This window comes from Pocillopora damicornis, chromosome 4, assembly GCF_964200805.1.
Source record: "Pocillopora damicornis chromosome 4, jaPocDami1.2, whole genome shotgun sequence".
In the NCBI taxonomy this organism is placed as follows: domain Eukaryota; kingdom Metazoa; phylum Cnidaria; class Anthozoa; order Scleractinia; family Pocilloporidae; genus Pocillopora; species Pocillopora damicornis.
In genome coordinates, this window is record NC_142673.1 from 9,729,282 (window position 1) to 9,747,505 (window position 18,224).

At 38.5% G+C, this 18,224-nt stretch overlaps 1 protein-coding gene across 3 annotated transcripts; it reads left to right on the forward strand.

The window, feature by feature from the left end:
• Nucleotides 1-243: 243 nt before the first annotated feature.
• LOC113685262 (polycystin-1-like protein 2) lies at nt 244-17,954 on the forward strand. Of its 3 annotated transcripts, XM_089202762.1 has the most exons (18): nt 244-451; nt 1,264-1,382; nt 1,831-2,115; nt 4,244-4,387; nt 6,595-6,923; nt 7,185-7,323; nt 7,514-7,954; nt 8,121-8,367; nt 8,789-9,389; nt 9,529-9,741; nt 10,214-10,339; nt 10,476-10,793; nt 11,197-11,436; nt 11,886-12,584; nt 12,824-13,060; nt 13,499-14,848; nt 15,057-15,222; nt 16,095-17,954. In XM_089202762.1, the coding sequence occupies exons 2-18, from the start codon at nt 1,322-1,324 to the stop codon at nt 17,552-17,554; spliced, it is 7,056 nt and encodes a 2,351-aa protein (XP_089058888.1). In that variant the 5' UTR covers nt 244-451; nt 1,264-1,321; the 3' UTR covers nt 17,555-17,954. The 3 variants fall into 3 exon arrangements, with proteins under 3 accessions (XP_089058888.1, XP_089058889.1, XP_089058890.1); XM_089202763.1 differs by lacking the exons at nt 244-451; nt 1,264-1,382; nt 1,831-2,115 and adding an exon at nt 3,872-4,141; XM_089202764.1 differs by lacking the exons at nt 244-451; nt 1,264-1,382; nt 1,831-2,115; nt 4,244-4,387 and having other exon boundaries at nt 6,733-6,867.
• The last annotated feature ends 270 nt before the right edge of the window (nt 17,955-18,224 follow it).

Below are 18,224 nucleotides of genomic sequence, written 5' to 3' on the forward strand. Positions count from 1 at the left end.
AGTTTTCCAGTTGCGCTCACGAACAAAATGCACAACAATAACGATCTGAAGTGCAGAAATTTTCTTTTGTAAAAAAAAAGACCATCTGCGACATGAAATACTGGCGCCTAAGCCTAATCACCCGTCACACATGAAAGGCCCTGGTGACGAGAAGGAGAATTTCCCGCCAGTTTTCCGCTATATTCCCCCGTGTGGCGTCTGCGTCATAGCTGACGAAGTCGTGTGACGTGTGAACTGTTAGGACAGGATTTCCGACGAATTGTTGTGGTTCATGTAAGAGAATTAATTACTTTTATATACATTCTTTTAACTGATAATACTCAAAATTATTGTGTTCGATTTATTTAATAGTGCAAGCTTGTCAGTGGTAAATAACTAAAACAAGCCTAACCGTTTTACTACTCCTTACCTGAGTTAAATCCGCCGCTATATATACTTGGGTTCTCTTGAGGTAAGTTTAAGAGCTTAAACTGCTCTTTTGGTCATTTCATTTACACTCTTTCTCGGTATTTTATGTCGTAAAAATATCATGTTCCGGTGTCATTTGAATAGAATCTTGTTTTACAACCACTTTTTTGAGTCCTAGGGTGAAAGCCCAATTAATCAAATTCTTACAACTTCTCAGTAACAGACCACTTTTCAGTTTAATTTCATTGTCATTTCACTTATTCAGCTCTACGCACAGGTGACTCGCCAAAGGCCGCTTAAACTGTTTTTCAGCTGGCACATTTGGAAGAGAAATGATGCGTTTACTGCATATCAAATATATTCTTTCTTATGGGGTCGCTTCGGGTAATTCACTTTTGATGCGTTGGCTTTAGTCGTAAGAAACGATTTGAAACAAAAAATACTTAGACGAGATTTCTAAAGCCCAATAATTACTCTTTATGCAATATGCTGACTTAAACAAACAGTTTGATGAGGTCTAATTTAGAAACAATCGTAGGACGGGTCAGACGCACTGATCCGTCAATATGAACAAAATTTTGTTTCTTTAATTTACAGTTCAAAACAAGTGGAATTTATACTGCAGTGCGTCTGCACTGGTTAATGATGGTGTACAAAAGTTTTAAAAATGTGGTTAAAACATCAATGACACCTTTGGCTACTCCCCTTATGAGCCAGTTTTTTTGTTCTTGGCACAATTTGACATCGTCTACGATCTATTACTGAACAGATGCACAACATGGAATTGGCTAAACAGTTCAATCCTAACCCTGATAGTTTTAACTATAAACTGAGATATCTCTATCTACATTCTAGTTCATGGCATGAGATGATGTAGATGAGAGTGCGTTGTAAGAGTGCACAGATTTAAAGCATGGAGAAGTTGTTGATCACATTTGTTTTGATTGTGCTTATTGAACAAATAAAATGTACAGGTAAAAACAAGTATAAAGTGTAATGTACAGACAAACTTATCCAGTGTGCATATGGGAATACCATTTTATTTACATGAGGATGTCTTTATACCTCTTTTTGTTGGTAAGTTAATTAATCTAACTATGAAAATTCATGTTACTCCCATGAATAGTTTACTGCAATACCCAATCATGTCTGGAATTCTATCTAATGGTTCTTTCTGTTCAATGACTTATAAGTAAGGGGAAATGTATCCTATACACAGTGAGTCCCTCAGAATGTCACCACAGACTCTGTCATGAACTATGCATAATTTATGTAGATGAATCTATGCGAGATTGCAATTTTGGAAAAATTGTCAGATAATTCCTTGTCATTGGGATTATGAATTTTTATTCATTAGTTTCAAGTGACCATGTGATTTCAAGTATTAATTGTCATTCATCTCATTTTGTATTATTTACATAGAACCCACAGGGCTCAAAGTTGTTACCACAAGCCAAAACTCAATCACAGTTAGTTGGGACCAGCTTTCTTCTGTCTCAGGATACAAGATAAGATATGCAAAATCTAATAGTAATGATCAGAAGTATATGACCGTAAGTTCTGATCAAAGAGAGGTTGAAATAACTGAGCTCAAGAAGAACACTGCATATAACATTCAGGTTGCTGGAATATATTTTGCGGATGGAAATGAAAAAGATGGGCCATATTCAAACAACGTGGAGGGCAGGACATTGTCACATAAATATGGTATGACAATTAGCTTGCTTTACTAATGTAATAAGAGAGAGTGGAGTCAAGGTTTAGCCCAAACCCAGAGTGAACTGGCTTTTATGCTGAGGTTTAATGGGATGGGTCAAATTATACAGGTAAGACAGCTGCAGACACTCTGAGTGAAAAACTGCGGATATATGCAGATTCCAAATTAATCTTGCTCTGGAATGTATATTGAGTTCTTCAATGTGGTTATGGTTATGTCTGAGAAACTGTATGCTATAATTAAATGAAGAGACTAAATGTGGTCACAAGATATCCCTGCAGCTGATTGCAAGAAGATACTGGTAAATTTCTGTTTTTACAGTTCCTGTTTACTGTTTAACCCTTTACACCCTAAGATCAGCATCCAAGTTCTCCATACTGATCTCCATACATTTCCTAAGGTACAAACAAAGAGGGGTAAAACTGTTGGGAGAAATTAGAAGTTAATCACTCTTAGGGGTTAAAGTGTTAACTGAATCAAATAGTTAGGATAAAACACAATGCTTGATGCTTAGTTTGTGTAGCTACAAATGTTTTAAAGGATGGGAAGGGTTGAAATAATTGATGTTTTGTATCTATAAAGTGGCCATTTAGGTGTAATGGAATGTGAAATTAAGCAATATTCTAGCCAGATATCATTATTGTCAAGTAACTCCTCCTTCTCTTCCTACTTCTCCCATCACTCCTCCTCTTTCCTTGTCTTATGATAAACGTGATCAAGAGATACTATAATATTGTTATCTTTAATTGGTGACTTATATATGTTAACTTAATTCATGGTTGTCACAGGCCAGGGAAAAGTTGGAAATAAATATTTTGCCAAGGTTAGGGAATAAGTCAGGGAGTTTCACTTTGCATGAGTCAGAGAAAACTCACTTATATGAAAGAAATTCAAGGAACAGTGAAATCCCTAGAATATCTTGTCCTGGTCCTCTTTGCAATGAAAGATGCTGACACTTTTTGACAGTTTATAGATTCTGGACAAGCTTTATAATTTTTCTCTTTATTGTTATTCAAGTTCAAGTTGATTTTATGAATAAACCTTGTGTAGGACATGCAGTGGTCTATTAGAGTTAGATCACTTGATAATATGGGCAGAAACATTAATAACCACCTTGTACAAGCATAGTTATGTCAGACAGTTTTAGTAGAACATTAAAGAGTAGCCTATCAGAATTTACTTCCTAATATGGAGTTATCTTCGATAATTGTTGAAAGTGTGATGAGTGAAACTTTTTTGGATACTTAGACATTTTCTACTGCAGTTTTCAGACCACAAACTCAACCAAACTGAGTATACTTATTACTTCAACATGCAATTGATTACAACCAAGATAGCAATGGTCAGAGAGCAGACCACACATATCAAGAAAATGGTTACAACTAAACCACAGTCATTATTTAAATTGTTTTGCTTACTTTGCTAGTCTGATTTACTGCCAAGCTTATTCTGAGGAGCAGGTTTTTACTGCCAAGGAAGTTTGGCTGTAGAACTAGCATTACTGGAAAGGCCAATTTTGTAACCAATAATTCCTAATTGATAGCCTTGGTCTGCATGGCTCTTCTTGTATTCAGCCAGCTGATCAATACCTGCAGATAGCTCAGCTAGTGAATAATCATACAGGTTTCTCTTAGGCTGGGTCAGTTGTTGACCACTTCACAGTGGTGCAAACATTGTATAATAGCCACTAAGACAAAGTGAATTATGATATTTAATCAATTTAAAGACTAGCGTACATTTGAGTCACAAAATACTTTTCTGATGAGTTTTTTGCATATTTGTCCAGTAGTCTAAAATTGTATCAACCAATTTTTAACTGCCATTAAGCCCACGGTGACTGAAAGTGAGGCTAGAAGTTAACTTTATTCAAAACGATAATGATAAAAAAAGGTAAATTTTGCATGATGGGAGTGCAGATTAGCATAGAAAAACTAGCAACTATTTATTATGTTAAGGTCAACACCTCTAGCCTTTGTCATCACCTCTGTGTAAGCTTTGGCAGTGAAGAACACAAAGGTAAAATGGGTCATTTTAATGACAATTTTGATTATACATGTATCAAATTTGTTACTTTTTGATGTGAGAGTACCCTCCCTTAAATTGATTGTTGCCTTGCAGATGATCCTTGTGATCCCAATCCATGTCGAAATGGAGGAACATGTCAAGTTGATGATCAGAGACCTAGCCATTCTTCCCTTCGTATTTACTGTCAATGTACTGAACATTTCATTGGTGAATTTTGTGCTGTACCAAAAAATAGAGGTAACATATAAGAAGTGTTATATGAAACATGATCAGTTGACACTGTACTTGGCGTGTCTATTCAGATTACCAGAGAGCTAGATTTAGAATTTGGTGGTCACTGGTACACTTTTCGTAAGTCTTTAATGACTAAATGTGAGTAACACTGTAAATTTTATTTTGTATTAGGACAGCACCCTTTAATTGCATGATAACTTATCAGAATACTGGTCAGCAAGAAAATGTGTATTTTCACAAAAAAATTGCCAAAAAGTGTAAAATGTTTAGTTCTCTACAACATTGGCACATTGGCACATCTACCATTATATATACGCAGTGACATTATTCGCCTTAGATATTCTCATACACTCAATTTTCCTTAAGAGTGAATGTGAACACACTAATCGATTATTTATCTCAGTGCAATTTCGGTCATTTTGGCTGTAGGGTAAAACTGGGAAAACTTTTCTAAGCACTGAATTGATTATAATATTCTAGTTGCGAAATATGTAAAAATCTGGGAGGGGAGGCCGCTATTTCTCATAGGGGCAGCTGACGAACAAAGCTGAAAAATCAGTTGTTGCATAATTTGGCGATGTTTTCATCTGACATTCTCAGCAACAAAAGATTTAGACAAATGTAATATACATGGCTTTGAAGGAATGTTATGTTATGAGCAATATCCTGAAGAGGATATTCGCCTCTGGCTGTCATCTTCTAAAAGAAATTGATCTACTTTCATGAATGACTGCTGAGCAATCCTAAATTCTTTGACGTCCAGTACACTGCTATACTTCTATGTCATTTGCAACATGTTAAAGTCGGCTTATTTCTGACGAACTATCTCAACTCCGATCTTTGGTTAATAAACATATGCATTATCAAGACGGCGTGACGCTGTATTTCTCCATGAGGTTTCTATCGTTCGCCTCAAAGAAGACGAGAACCGGATATTTTTCTATATTTCTGGGCATTCTGAAGAAACATACTATCTTAGAAAAAGATAGTTAGGAAAACCACGATTAAGTAATCACGAGGGTGTACATCGCAAGCAGGCAGCGGTAGTGCTACATGGAAAACCGAGTTGTGACAATAGCAATTTGAAAGACATATATGAGTATCTCCTTGCAATAACATTAGGTCATGCAGTTTTTATTTCTTGGTGATAGGAATTGAGATATTTCGAATCATCTGAACACTTGTGGTCTTAAAGACGAGGTTGACGTGTTACCGATGTAGAGCCCTTCATTGACTTGAAAAGGAAAACAAATTATGATGTCAAAATAAAGAAAAAATTGAATCTTAATCTCATAATTCCACCTTTCAAACTACTCATTATCCGCGTGCATAATCGTAAGACGTAACTGGAACGAAACTCCCCATAGTTAATATGTAAAATGGATTACTAAAAAAGCGATTTCATCAAAATTATTTTCCACAATTTTGTTTTTTTCCAGGATATCGTTTACAAGCTAAAAAGAAAAAAGATAAAAATGGTGCGATCGCTCGGTATTTTACACAAGAGGAAATCAAAGGACTCTTTAATTTCCCTCAGAGGTTGACACTCACCAAGAATTAAAGAAAAAGGAGATCACTCGGTCAAAAAAATTTAATCCGTGGAAAGTATCAAGCTAGCTGAGACAGTGCCCGTTTTTTCATCAGTGGCTACTTAAATCATTTGATATCTGTATGCTTCGGTGCGTGCGATACCGGAAAACCTTGTGGGGTAATTTTGTAAGCCCTAACGAAAGCGTTTTATTATCAAGAACGAGAAATCTCAAGGCCCAAAGTATAAAATAAATTTCAAGCATGTAAAAGATTCTCTGAAATAAACAGAATTGTGGAAAATGATTGTGATGAAGTACCAATTCTGTCTACTGTAGCGTGTGCGATTTTAATTTTTTATATGTTTTTATACAAGGATGGAAACATTGATTGACTCGTCTGCTCTACAGCGCTACTACGTCAACCTCTTCATCGACATCTCTAGAAAACAAGGACTGAACGAGATATCTTAAAGAGCTCCTCTCACAATTAGTTAAAAAAAAGGCTCTCTAAGGGCAGCATTTGATGTCAACATCAGACTTTCATGTTCATGTTGCAAGGTTTCTGCCGTGGATGACTGGTAAAAATAAAAATCATCGATTCCTAAGGAATATTCAACTTGCGTGTTTTATGAGTAATATTTATGCTTAGATTCTTGTTTCAATCGCTTTTAAACTTTTCAGATTGTCAGGAAGCACTAGGTATGGAAGATTATGGAATACCCAACGAACAAGTGCGAGCATCTTCGGAATGGAGCTCCAACCATGCCGCCATTCAGGGACGGCTCCATTACAAACCACCGTCAGGCAAACAAGGAGCATGGTCTCCCAAAGAAAACGATAAAAATCAGTGGCTTCAGATTGATCTGGGAAGTGTGTTCACCAGGGTGACAAGTGTTGCAACTCAAGGTGGATACAACAATAACCAGTGGGTGACAACGTACAAGCTGCAGTACAGTAAGGATGGTTCTACCTTCACCTCATACAAAGACCCTGAACAAGCTTCAGACAAGGTCAAATAGGATGAAAAATTCTTGCTCATTAACAGGGTTTCTTGAGCTCCACTTTTTCTGACTATTTCATCCTCCAGCCTGCTAAACGTTTTGAATTTTGTTGTTTACTTTGAAAAAGCACTGTAGAAGGATCATCATTTTTACGCCGCTAATCTACCACACAAGTGCGGAATTCGCTACGAAATAACACTTTCAATCATTACCTTTACTACTTTCCAGTCTCAATTGTAGAGATGCATTTTAAATCCTTTTCTCCTTTAGGTTTTTGATGGAAACACCGACCCGAACACAGTTGTCAGTCATGTCCTCAACGAATCAATTACGGCTCGTTACATCCGTTTTCGACCAGTGACTTGGTCAAGGCACATCTCAATGAGAGTGGAGTTGTATGGTTGCTCAGGTACTGTGATGCTAAATTAGCCCTCAATTAGTTGCATGGTGGCAAGTACATGTAGTTTAAAGAAGGGGTTACACCGCATGCTGAATTTTTCTTAGACCTTGTCTCCCTCTCCCTCTTATTCCCCTTCCCCTTCTCCCTTCTCCCTTTCCCCTCCACATGGAGATCTGAGAGTGGTTTATTTTTCAATCAGACTTTCCATGCCAAAGTCCGGATGTGAGCCTGCCAAATATCTCACCAAACGCATCTTCCGACGTGAGCATTCAAAGATTAAGACAGTTTACAATACAATCTGAAGTCAAATTGCATTGTGAGTTATCTGACAAAACATCATTCCTCTGGCGTGTTTATAAACTGGGTGAAGAAGATACACCATTACTTTCAAGAAATAGCTTCTCAGAATTACAGATCACACCACGCTTGTTGCCAGTTGGTGAATTCTTGGTTCAACTCAATGTCAGCATGATAGGACCAGCAATTTTTGGGGTCAGCCAGGGTTATTTCGAGGTGGTGAGTAGCCCTTTAGTGGCATCCATCACTGGAGGAAGCAAAGTGGCCAGAGGACTGGAAAGAACATTGATTTTTGATGCATCCCTTTCATATGATCCTGATGAAGAGAATCTGCAATTTTCAGGTTAGTAACCAAGTACATCATAGGTCTTTTGACAAAATTTCATGAGCAATCGGAAAAAGACGAAGGAAACTTTTCAGGAAGGATGAAAATAACTTCTTGACTAACTGATCGTTACTATTGACATAATTTAACCCCTACATTTAACCTTATGATTGTGCTTTTTTAGGCCTCAACTTTACCTGGCTATGCAGAGGAGAGTCGCCTTTGGATCTTAATAATTCAGATGAGGCAGGATGTTATTATAGGGCTGGTGATAAAGAATATGTTGGACATGAACTTAGAGTAAACAACAGTCTTATGACAGAAAACACCTCATACTTCATAACAGTACAGGTTACAAGGGATGAAAGGAAAGCTGAGTACACTCAGGAAGTGTTTATCGTTCCTGGTGACCCACCGGAAGTGCAAATCAGGTATTTGAAACTTAAGACACGAGGTGTAGCTGAACTTCACCTGTTATTGACAATCTTAACAAAATCAACTTTGACAAATTAATTGCGACAACCTCAGGCATTTATAAAACTTTTAATGGAACAATGACAAGTTTCTCAGAGCATACCATATTGTATTGTTGTAGGTAGACTATTCCTTGGTCTTTAGACTATTGTATCATTTCAAGTAATACATCCATTGAAGGATTAAAAAATATGTTCCTACTTTTAAATGTAAACGTTTACCTATCTAGTTTACAATTTTGAAAAAATTGAGGGAACTAAATTTTATATTGAAGAAAAATGGTTCACAAATGACAGAAGTAAACGAGGTGGGCTAAGGGTGCACTGTGTAACTTTGCTTTGAAATCTGTTTAAACTGCATCATCAAAATGACCCACAGGTGTGTTGAAAACTGCGATGCCAAACTGAATCCATCTGGGAGAGTGGCTTTACAGGGCATGTGTACAGGTGCCTCATGTCATGGTAACCTTATCTTCAACTGGACAGTTTTAAAAGACTTGAATAACTCTTCAAACAGTTCACAATGGACTGAGGTTTTAGAAATACAAGAGTTGATAAGTACTCGAGTTTCATCAAAATCTCTCGTCACTAAGCCTGGAGTGCTGACACCCGATACCAGGTATAAATTTATATTGACTGCACAACGACCAGGTGGATACCGCGGGTATTCCGAGTACCACGTGACCTCAAACAGTCCCCCTGTTGGAGGAGTATGCAATGTGAGCCAAATATCAGGAGTTGCTCTTATAACAGAGTTTACTTTTACTTGTGATAATTGGCAGGATCCAGATCTTCAGTTGCAGTATGAATTTATTTACCTCAGAAGTAACGATCTTCTAAATGTGGCGTACAAAGGAGTAAAAACTAGTTTAACAACCAAACTTCCTGCTGGAGAGAGTGAAAAAAACTTTACCATCGACTTTCGCGTGCGAGTGGTTGACATTTTGGGGGCATACACTGAAATGAGGACTCCTGTGCAGGTATGAAATGGTAACCGTAACGGCAAAGAACACCTTCACTAGTTTATTTTGACTCTTTTTCCTGTTCACTTCTTATTTTATTCAGCACTGTCTATGACATCCAGATGTAGTTGATGAAAATTTTTTTTTTAAATTTTAGGTTTCTGAGCCCAGTATTGATCCAAAAGACCTTGTCGATGTTGTCACCAACCTCACGTCTGGCGATGAAAGTGAACTGAACTCCTTGATCAAGTCAGGTGATGTGTCACGTGCCACACAATTGGCCGCAGCAGTCCTTTCGGCCGTTGATTTTGTTACGCAATCAGAATCTGCAGAAAGTCAGGCGCAGGAGCTCACAGAGAGAAAAATTATGGTAATTCTTACATACTTAGAAAAACTAATGATGGAACTTTTCAGAGCGAACTACCTAATTGTAAGGAATTTTTTTTATTAGAGGCCTAATGGGACACAGTTCAATTTGAGTCACCACCCTCCTGGGCTCCTGTACCCTTGGGCACTTGGTCGGGACTTGAACCCAAGCAAAGTTTGTTGCTGGTAACACCAACGTTACCGCACGCTGTGCCAAGCTTGGAACTGAAAAGTCTCTGGGTCTTTTCTCACCGGGTTTGAAAGATAAACCTGGCATGGCTAGTATTTAGAGGAAGACGCAATACTATTATAACTTGTATAGACTCCAACTCCGTGTCTTGTTGTTGCCGGCTTGAGCGCAGAATTGTCTTTACCCGACCGTGTTACTTCGTCCATAACGATATTTGTATACCTGTTATGGGATTGGAACTATTCCATTTGTGCCCATGTTAAGAATACATTTATATTTTTTGTAGATAAAATCAAACATCATACAACAGCTTTCAACCGTCCCAGTAGATACTGTCGTTAGAGTCCAGCAGGTATCGAATGTGATAGCCTCTGCCAGCTCAGTCATCGCCGAGATTACCAACGAAGCACAGGTAATTTAATAACCAATCACTTCATTTTAATCACGCCAGTATCGCTTTGTTAGCTAAAATTACAAATAACACGATCAGGTCGCTTGAAAGAACAAAAATGCTTTTCCTGATCCTTTACACTTTTCTTTTCGTCTAGAAAGATGCAACGGATGCACTCGAAAAGATGGCTGTAGTATTGAAGACGGCGAGTGAAGCTGGACAAAGTTACGACACACTATTTGATGGTGTGAAAAGTCTTGTTACTGGACTTGGGAGCATGCTCAGGCTAACTTCACACGGAGCTAGTGTGGAAAATGCTGTGTCACATGAAGAGTCTCAAATGAAAGCTAGCTTTATAACTGCATATAAAGGACGCTTGTCTAAGAATCGAAAGGGGAATCACAAATCGAGAACTTCTTTGTCTAATAAATTGGGTAGGAAAACCAAAAGGGACGGTGCTGACGTACAGCTGCAGGTAGGGAATCGGACAGAAATTCAAGTTAAAAACCTGAATCGAAAATTAAAGTTAGACATGTGCTAAATCCGCAAAGCGCCTCTATAATGGTTCCACAGGAAAAAAAGCCACGCTAAATTGGAATTCTACCCACATTTTCCACTTCCCGATTGGAGCGCTGATCTGAAACACAATTTCACTTGCCATGTCTTCAATACCATATTTCTAGAAAGGAGACACTGAAAGTACAACATTTTGACCGATAATTGGGAACAAAAGCTAGATTCAGTTGGTAAAAAGATTAATGTTAAAAATCTAGCTTTTGGGTAGCTATTCCTCAAAAAACAAAGAAAAAAAAGCTTTAATTGCTCTAAAAGTTAAAACTTTGAGTGACAACAATTATTTTTTAATCTTTTTCTTTAAGGCTCGTGTCCAAGTTGAGACTCTACTTCATTCCTTGGAGGAAGTCGGAAGCACCATCTTGTCCCGGACTCTCGTTGGAGAAGAGCCAAAAGAGCTTCCAGCCCAGGCAATGTCCCTGCTAGTGTCGCGACAAGAGCCTAATTCACTCGCTGGGACTGTTTTGTCAAATAAAGGGAACAGTTTTCAGCTTCCTCCGGCCTCCAAATTGTTTGACAATTCTGGCCAATTTGTAGATAGCCAGGTTTGTAAGAAACCTTCTTAGTTTTAAGACAAAAATGCAAGAGTGTTTACTTAAATAATCACTGAATTGGCCTAGCCGCACTTTCACAGCACTTTTTCTTTACTTTATTTATTAATGTAAGTGTAGTGGCGCTCCCACAAGACTGTTGGCTTCCTGGGTCTCCTCGCCTTCTAGCTATAACCGCTGTAAATAAATTTTTTGTATTGTGTAAATAAGGCAGATAAAAGATGATGATGATGATGATAATGAATTTTACATTTCAAATATTTACTCTTAACTCTGTTGCAGACATCGCGTTATTAACATTATTACAAATTCCTCCCATAGTACTATATTTTAATTACCGAAACGGCGCTACTTTTGTGAGAAAAAGCCATTTCAGTGATGTGCTCCGACCATCCTTTTATGACAATTTCACCCTCTTTTCTTTTTCGCTGCCTGTCTGACAGATGGTAACGACAGACTTCACACCGTTCTCATGGGACCCGTCAGGAGAAAGAGTGACAACCGCTGTTTCAAGCCTTGAGCTTAAGAACAGTTCCGGGCATCTCTTAAATACGACGGAACTAATACACCCGATTACTATAAGACTACAGAGCCATCAGGACTTCACAAACGCTGCTAAGTCTCATTACGTGGGAGCCAACAGAACTGTTTTCTTCAAGATAAATGTCACTCAGTCAGGGATGGCATTGGTGCTAAACATTCGTCCGGAAAGCAACAGAACAGAGTTTGTGGTGACTGTTAAGTACGGAGAGCGGCCTTCCCCAAGTAATAGCGACTTAAAATCAACAATACCTGACCTTTCATCTTGCGGTAAGATGCCAGATGGTCATATGAACTGTTCACGCAATCCATATGTAGTGTTTGTGAACCAAGAATTTGTTAAAAACAAAGGTTTTGGATATTACTACTTTGGGCTAAGAGCCGTGTCAAGAATTTCTGAGATCCTAAGGGTTAAGCGCTGCTCAGGTCGCGGCCGTTTGAAGCGGTCGTGTGTACAGTACAAGGAACCACCCACCACTGGTGAAAGTTACAGCGTACCTCAATACCGTGTAGGGGATGAAAATTACACCTTTCAGGTGACGCCAGCTGCTTGCCTGTTCTGGAATGCGCAGTTATCGAAATGGACCTCAGAGGGGTGCCAGGTAAGAGAAGAAATAGTAGATGTTTAATCACTAATGAAATATAGGGAACAGTGCTTTAACGCAGAGGTGACTAAGTACTCTTCAGTTACGAGTATCAAAAGCACTTACCCTTTTGATACCACAATCTGATAGGAAATTATTCTATTAGAAGAGGCCGGTGTCACTGAAAAATAGGAAAAAATCTCCTTTCTCTGTAGCTTCGGTTTGAAAGTGAAACATTTTAAACTGCTTTCTTGCAGGTAGCCGAATTGACTACTCAAGATGCCATTTACTGCTCCTGTAATCACTTGAGTGCTTTTGGGGGTCAGTTATTTGTCACGCCGAATCCAATAGATTTTGATAAAGTTTTCACTGAACTAACTGGCCTATCAGATAGTGGAAACATAGCTGTCATATTAGCGGTTTGCTGTGTATTTGGTTTTTACCTATTTTTATTGGTGTGGGCTCGAAAGAATGACAAACTTGATATCTTGAAGGTAGGCAGATGATCTCTAAATTTCTCAACTAGTTTAACAATCGAATTTTATATGATTATCTATTTTCACTCTGATTTTTCTGTAAAGTATAGATATTTAACTGGGGCTTCTAAGGAGATTTAAGTGGCATATGTTGTTCATTTGTTCGTACTACAAATGAGCAACATATGACACTTCTATGAAGAACCCATGATGTGTTCATGTTAATCACGCAATTGTAAAGTGCTGAACTAGGTGTAAAGTTTACACTTAGGTCAGCACACAACTAAATTTTCTTTTTTTGTGAGAATTTTTTACAACCCAAAGACGGACAATAAGTATATAATTTTTTGATAACGGGGTGGATGACAAAGCTCATTGGTGCACTCTGATATTCACAGGACAGCATGCACAGTACAATAATTGAGACTGATTTATTTTTCTTTTTGGTTTTTACAGGTGGGGGAAAAGCCATTCGTAGGAGTTCCTTCACCAGGCTCTTATTTCGTCGAGGTTCAAGTATCCACGGGCATTTGGCGAAACTCCGGCACCACTGCTAACATTTTTATTATACTAGAGGGGGAGCTAGGCACTAGCCGACCTTACCATTTGAAAGACGATTCGTGCATTCCTTTCGCAAGAGGGAGCATTAGTTCCTTTATCCTTTCGATTCATGACAGTATTGGTCCCATGAGAACCGTGCGCGTATGGCATGACAACTCGGGCACCAGTCCATCGTGGTTTTTGAATCATATCAAGGTTTGCGAACTGACCAATGAGAAGCAATGGAACTTTGTGTGTTTCGCGTGGCTGGCTGTTGATAGAGGTGATGGATTAATAGACCGGACTCTTCGTTGTACTTCAACTGCCGACAAAGGAATTGATTTTGCAGTTTATGTTCAGAATAGAATTGCTGGTGAGTTCAGTAATTCACATTTATGGTTTTCTGTCGCAACAAGACCACCAAGTTATCGGTTTACTCGAGCTCAACGTTTATCTTGCTGTCTAGCTATATTACTGACTACCATGCTAAGCAGTGCCATGTTTTACGAGCGTGAAACAGCGATGGACGATGATCAAGGATCGTTGAGGTTGGGCCGTTTTGTTGTGAACTTCAGAGCGCTCGTCATTGCAGGGCAGAGTCTTATGATTGTACTTCCTGTCAATATTTTGACCGTGGCACTTTTTACTCACACTCGTTCTTCAAACGAGAATAAGGAAATGGCTCTCCAAAGGGACCCGCACAGGAAATTCGCCAAGAAGAAACGTGACTTCTCTTTTCCATGCTGGTTTATATTCGTTCCTTGGCTCTTGTGTTTCCTCCTCTCGTCATGTTCGGCAGCTTTTGTTATCTTCTACAGTCTTCAGTGGGGTGCAGATATAAGTGAGCAGTGGCTGATTTCAGTTGTAATGTCAGTTGTATTGGACATATTTGTATCGGAACCTATTCAAATCATAGTTGTTGCCTTTATGCTATCTCACATTTTTAAAGGAGGAATTCAAAGATTTACGTGGCAACCTTATCACGTTGACGCAGTCGTTGATGTCGAAGATATTGAATTGAGTGGGTTAGGCAACGAAGAGATTGACGAGGAAGAAATTGAAATACCAAAGCCACTAAGCAAAAGGCAGTTACGTCGCGCAAGGGTCGCTCGAATAAGGGAGGTGTATATGTATACTGCCTTTCGGAATATACTGTCGTACATGCTGTACTTGTTAATTCTATGTATTGTTTGTTACGGTGGACGTAGCGAGCATGGGTACCCGATGACATCTTCCATTAAGAAGACATTTGGGGAACTTGATTCGGTATGTTATCGGCCAATTTCTCATTTTATATACGCGTAACTTAAAGACAACGAATACCTACACCTCTCTGTGATTGTACGAGCCTTTAGATTACTCCTTAAGTTTATATGAGAAACAATGGCAGTAGATAGAAACAATCAAACTAAAACTTTTCAAAGTAGAAGGAGTTACTGATTGATCGTTGGCTTTTTCTCTTCTTATCATATAGATATCAAATCACTTTAACACTTGGGACTGGACACGTGACGTTTTAGTACCAGGACTTTTTGAAGACGGGAAAAACGTCCCACTGAATAGTTCCAGTCCTTACATTGGAGATGGCGACTCTGTTCTCGTTGGAATGCCTCGCCTCAGACAGCTGCGAGTCAAAGAAGGTGTCTTAAAAGAAGTGCTTCAAGTGTATTCCATCTTGGAAATTTGATTTTTTTGTTGACGGAGGCTATTGAGAAAACAGTGTGGTTTTATCAATTGAGTTTGTAACGTAAATTTGCCACCGTAAAGAGCTCCTAAAACTGACATTTAGAGCGTTAGCCCTCCGTCAGAGCAAAAACGAAGGGCTAACACTCGAAACGCCAGCTTTAGAAGCTCTTTACGGTGGCTTATTTACATTATCAATTCAGTTGATAAAAGGAAATTCTCTTGTATACCTCCTGCGAAGCAGCAGAGCAGTCTCTTTAAAAACTTACACCCTCTACTAAAAGAACGAGCCCAGTTGTTCAAGGTGTGGATAATGCTATCCAACAGATAAATTACCATACAGCCGATAATTGTTGACAAAAAATAATTTATTACCCGCCGCATAACGACTTTTCCAGCAGATGGTGTTATCCACCTTTCGAAAGATTCGGTTAAGTAAAAAGTAAAATGAAGTCAAAACTCATTTCACAAAGATCCTCAAACAGTTGATGCAGCGGGTCTCAAGTTTTAATTTAGTTGAAATGTATTTTCGGCAGTTCGCTGAGGGGAACTTCTCTCGTGGAGGTGGCTCCAGACACTATTTACATGAAACCAAATTCAGCAAAAAGTTTTCGGGTAATTAGCTCGTACATTTATTGTTTGCTTCGGATTGATTTGATGAATTATGAAACATTTTCCTATTTTCACGTAAGAGCTACACACCAATATTTCGACAATATTCACTGAACTCGAAGCGGATCGTCGTTGAGGCAACTATAGTTTGAATAATTAGGCAAACTTCGATCTTGTGATCTGTATAGATTACAAACATGCTCTTTTTCGTTGTAAGGTTCTTGCGATGTCGACATAGATGAAATAACAGCCCCATTCAACTCCTGCGTGGCTTCATATACATCCGATAACGAGGACAACACCAACTTCTATCAAACACGATGGCGCCAATTTTCTCCATCGAAGAATGATTCGCTAAGCATTCTCTATCAGATATGTCCTACTGCTTGGCATTATTCTTCGGCAGAGCGAACTCAAAGCCTTCCTTTGTGGGGAAAACTTCATCTGTCAAACTTTTATGGTAAAGGAGGCTACCTGGCCGAGTTGGGCTATGACAGAAATACAGCACTGAAAGTCATATCTGAACTTAATCTGTTTGACTGGATTGACAGGTTTACCAGTGCTGTAATTGTCGAGTTTACTGTTTTTAACTCTCAAGTGAATTTGTTTGGCGTGATTTGGATCCCAATTGAGTTTTCACCAAGTGGTCACGTGGTATCTGATCATGTGATTCGAGGCATTCATGTATACGGAATTGGTGGAGGCTACAGTGCTGTTACCGTCACCTGTCAATTGTTTCTAGTGGGTTATGTTGTATACTTTGTTGTCAAGGAAACTTCAAAGATGATCGCTGGTATTCGAATTTATTTCTCACGTTTTCTAAACTGGGTCGAATTCACGCAGACTTTAACAGTCGTCGGTTTTGTTATCACCCACATTTTAAAACAAACAGAGCTTTTTGTCAACACAGAGAAACTCAAAAACAATACATTTCAGTTTATCAGTTTTGATAAGGCGGCTCTCTTAGAGGACTTGGAAACGGTCTTAATATCGTTACTGATGTTCTTGAACACTTTGAAGTTGCTGTATTTGCTCAAATTCAATCCCCATGTGCGGCATTTATTCTATGTAATGAAGGGATCTGCTCGGGAACTCGTTCACTGTTCAGTTGTATTCGCTGTGTTCATGTTTGGATGTATCCATGTAGGATATATTCTATTTGGGAGAGAACTTTACTCCTTTTCTTCGCCTTTCCTCACTCTACAGTCTCTTCTTGTCGAAGGAGTCGTTGGTGGCGGAGTGGACTATTTTAACGATTGTTGCACAGTCATTGGCCCTGTTTACGTTACAGCATTAAAATTGGGACTAAATCTCATATGCATCAATATTTTCATTTCAGTTCTTGTTTACAATTACGGCAATATCAGAGACCTCACCAGAGGGAAATTCAATCTCGGAAACTTCATTATTGTAAAAGTAAAGGAACTCATGGGTTTTGTGGTTCATAGTTCAGCAATGGATGTAGACAGTTCGTGTGATCATAACACAAAGAAGGAGGAGAACAATACACTTCCTGAAGTGGATGAGATATTAACCAAGTTGGATCAGATTAATCACCATTTAGATATTTTGTATGCTGACGAATTCGGTGAAGACCTTGACATGTTTTCTTTGTGGTTTGATCTTCACATTCAACGTTTTAAAGCTAAGGATGCACAAGAAAGGTTTAAGGAATGATTTAGAAGAAGTTTACGAGGATGCACAAGGATACTTAAGCCTCGCGTAGTAAATGGTGCTTGCAGTTCGCCCGCCTGTATGACTAGACTGAGAACAAACAAACAAACAGGAGTCGACCGCGATCACTTTTTGTTAAAAAATAAAGCTGCTGTATTTAGGATCAGAAGTACTTGTCGCGCAAACTTGCGAACCACTTCAGTGATTATTTCTCCGCTAGGTAATTGGTAAAAGAGGTGCTGTAATTTGTGTTCACTTCGGAAGTTTTATTTTACTGGTTTGAAACAGCTTCATTATTTACGTTAAGTGGAGTTTATTGTTCTATAATTGCTACAAATTAATTCTAGTGCCTGATTAAAAAAAACCTTATGGAATGAAGCTTAAAGGAGGTTAACAGATGAAATATCGTATCGTTGATTAATAAGAGTCTCGGTGTGATTTTACAAAGGTTGACGTTAAACCTTGTCATTCCCGAGAGCTAAATAACAATTCTCTTCTCTTTCTCTGCAAAAAAATTCGTACAATTTTTAAAACCTCTAAGAATTTGATGTTCAAACAAACACTTTCCCTTCGGCAGTTTATGATTGATATTTTTCTTTCTACTCGTCACTTTTCTGTTTGGAAATATTTCGATATTGTAAGATTCCTTTTGTGTTACTCTCGAGAGCTACGG